Here is a 3,281-nt window from a genome sequence, read left to right as displayed (position 1 = left end):
TTAATAGGTAATAATTGATTAAAATGTACTGAAAGCTCATTCTGTGCCAGTCAGTTTGCCAGGAGTTTTACATGCATCAAACTACTTAATTCTCTCAAAAACACTGTGAGGTAATTAGTCATATTTTTACCTTTCACGAGGTTACTGAGAGTTAGAGAGGCTAGGTAACCTTCTCGAGGTCATGCAAAATCAGAACTCTAATGCATCTAATCGCAAAGCTTGTCTTTAACCACTGTGCTATCCTCTGTGCACAGAGTAAAATGTTAATACAAAATTTAAATCATTTTACATACATTTTAAAGATCTAAGCAGATATATTTTTTAAGAGTTTATCCAAATTTCTGTAATCTTCTTATAAAGTAAGAAGATCTGATGCCTGCCCAAATGAAAAGAGGTCAATATCATTAATTAATTTATTTAGCAAATACGATTGCACCCCTATCCTCCATTAGACACTGTGCTGAATCCTAAGGAAATAATAGTGATAAAAGACATGATTCCTGAACTTACTAAGCTCTTGTCCTATTGAGGAGGCAGAGGGAAAAAAAGAAAAAAAATGACAATGCAAAATAATGAAATGGCCATAATACTGGTGTGTGCCAGGTACTAAGGGAGGATGGAGGCTTCACAAAGGCATCTGGAACTGGAACTTGATGACTGAGTAGCAATTGGCACCTGGATGGCTACTGGGACCCTGACAATGATGAGCTTAGAGCTGCCTTTGGATACAGAAGTGTTTTTGCACAATTCCTGACTCTGTAAACTTGTGTTTTAGTTGAGGAATCCAAGATTGAACATGTAAAACAGTCACTAACAATACAAGATGCTATGTAAGAAAGTGCTAAATTGCATGAAACAGCATAAAAGTGCAATTGACATCAGGAGTAGAAAGGAATAAACAGAGTCTGGGGTTGTCAGGGAGAAGGTGGGACAGAAGTTGAATGTTTAAGGATGAGCAGAGCCTGGCTAAACAGAGAAGAGGAAGGCTGAGCATCCTTAGTGACTGACTGCAGCAGGGATAGTGTTCACCAGCTCTGGACTCCTAAAGAGACTGGCCTCAATAAAAACAGGGTGTACAGAAAAGTAGGAGCAAAGGTCCTATTGCCAGCTTGGGGCAAAAATGTAGATAGTTTTGAGAACTGGATGGAAGAAATAAAAATATATTCAACCAATAATGAGTGACTTGTGAAGAGTATAACATACTCTAAGGTAAATAAGTGAAGAGACTAAATGTATTTAAGAAATCATTGCTGAAGACAAATTTAAAATATTGATCAATATTGACTCTGTTAACAAAATAATTGGAAACCATCATGGAACATACGCCACATTAAAATGAAGAAGCATCAGTACTTTACAAGTTAATGTATATCTTAAATTACTCCAATTTATTATTCAATAAAGCTACCTACCTTAATCTATCTGATACTGTGTGTATAAAAATATCTATGATTCATCATCACCTCCTTAGCTTCTGTTCTAACAGAGGAGGCAAATATCTGTGTATTTAGCAGCTAGATAACGGTTTCAAATGAAAGAAGTGGTCATCTATGAGAGTTTATTATAAAGGAAGATGATCTCAGTTTAGAGGAAACTAAGGGAGGTTTTTCTGATGAAGTGACATTTGAAAAGGGAGTTGAAAAATAAATGTTATTTAGGCAAAAGGACATGAGTGATGTGGAGTGGGCAAGAAGTATCAAGGCTGAAGTAGCAGCATATGCAGATCTCTGTGACAGGAGGAAAACAGAATATTCTAGCTGTGAGTGTGAATTTATTTGAAATGTGCAGATAGGTTTGAAGTAGTTATTAATGGTCTCAATTTCCTACTGCTGAAGTAAAATTTCAACTTTTCAAAGAACACATGGTTTTCTTTATTATTCAGATGTAAAATCTGGACATCTGGTACAAACAGTATAAGTAGGTAGGGAATAAATAATTTGGAAATGCTAGTCGATTTTAAAAAGTTTGTGTTCCTGGCTAGGCGCCGCTGTCCGCCGCTGCTCGGTAGCAGCAGCCGCAGTCGCCTGGACCAGCCCTCGAGGCCTCCTGCACCCCACTCCGGCCCCCGGCCCCGCCACCGGTGAGGTTTGTTATCAATATGAGATGAAGAGGTTTTATGCAATTAAAAGTCAGAAAGGACTAAGATTCTTGGATGAGGCTATCCAAGGTCAAGTGAAAGAGCTCTGGAGGGGTTACCTGAGGGGCCTCAAGTTTGCTGTAGCTATCCAGTCAATTCGCTGCTACTCCCATGGGTCACATGAGACAGATGAAGAGTTTGATGCTCGCTGGGTGACATACTTCAATAAGCCAGATATTGATGCTTGGGAATTGCGTAAAGGGATGAACACCCTTGTTGGCTATGACCTGGTTCCAGAACCCAAAATCATTGATGCTGCTTTGCGGGCATGCAGACGCTTAAATGATTTTGCTAGTGCAGTTCGCATCCTAGAGGTTGTTAAGGACAAAGCAGGATCTCATAAGGAAATCTACCCCTATGTCATCCAGGAACTTAGACCAACTTTAAATGAACTGGGGATCTCCACTCCAGAGGAACTGGGCCTTGACAAAGTGTAAACCCCATGGATGGGCTTCCTAAGGATTTATTGATAATGCTACTTGATTGTAAACAATCACCTGGAAATACTGATGAAAACATATCACCTTATTTGAACAAGTTTTCCTTTGTTGAGTACCAAACCATGTAATGTAACTTGGACTTTAATAAAAGGAAAATGAGTTTGAACTGAAAAAAAAAAAAAAAAAGTTTGTGTTCCTTTACCTGAAAACAGCACTTGCACAACTTTTTTCCTCTCCACCTGGAGATGAAAGGAAAGATAACTTATAAATCCTAAATCAGGGATTAAAATAGAATGGGTCTTAGAATTGAACACATAGAGTCAGGATTCTTTGATCCAGATCAAATAATTTTTTCTATATTGATTAATATAGCTCTTAAGTCAAAATCTTCTCATCCTTTATATTTTTGCTTTTTTGTAAAGTTATTTATTTGGGGGTATGATTTAGATACCAATTTTAACAACAGTAACAATTACTGAAGGTGCTCTGATTCAAAATCTACATTTCTTCTGCCTCTCTTAAACATATAAGGTCAAGGTCAGTGGTTTTAATCTTCTATATTGAGCCTAAACAGCTTTCTCTATCAATTTAGAAATCAGATATTTGTTGAACACAAAGTTTGTGCAAGGCACTATGCCAGGCACCATGGGGGATATCGTCCTACTTGCCATCAAGGGGCTCATAGTCTACTTGGGAAGCCTAAA

The 3,281-nt window shown here is 37.9% G+C and overlaps 1 protein-coding gene across 1 annotated transcript; it reads left to right on the top strand.

The window, feature by feature from the left end:
* Window positions 1-1,668: 1,668 nt before the first annotated feature.
* Window positions 1,669-2,726, top strand: LOC133090597 (cytochrome c oxidase subunit 5A, mitochondrial-like). Its single transcript, XM_061188994.1, has 3 exons — window positions 1,669-1,759; window positions 1,982-2,080; window positions 2,222-2,726. The coding sequence occupies exons 1-3, from the start codon at window positions 1,669-1,671 to the stop codon at window positions 2,572-2,574; spliced, it is 543 nt and encodes a 180-aa protein (XP_061044977.1). The 3' UTR covers window positions 2,575-2,726.
* Window positions 2,727-3,281: the final 555 nt, after the last annotated feature.

This window comes from Eubalaena glacialis, chromosome 4 (assembly GCF_028564815.1).
Source record: "Eubalaena glacialis isolate mEubGla1 chromosome 4, mEubGla1.1.hap2.+ XY, whole genome shotgun sequence".
Classification (NCBI taxonomy): domain Eukaryota; kingdom Metazoa; phylum Chordata; class Mammalia; order Artiodactyla; family Balaenidae; genus Eubalaena; species Eubalaena glacialis.
The sequence above is the reverse complement of the archived record's forward strand: the minus strand, read 5'-3'. Positions and strand labels throughout refer to the sequence as shown.

What these genes read in the sequence shown, in the direction of transcription:
- LOC133090597 (XM_061188994.1), top strand. Translation starts at nt 1,669, where the DNA reads ATGAGTGATGTGGAGTGGGCAAGAAGTATCAAGGCTGAAGTAGCAGCA. An exon ending in GAAAACAGAATATTCTAGCT is followed by an intron (nt 1,760 to 1,981) that starts GTGAGTGTGAAT and finishes GTTCCTGGCTAG; the next exon opens with GCGCCGCTGTCCGCCGCTGC. An exon ending in GGCCCCCGGCCCCGCCACCG is followed by an intron (nt 2,081 to 2,221) that starts GTGAGGTTTGTT and finishes AGTTTGCTGTAG; the next exon opens with CTATCCAGTCAATTCGCTGC.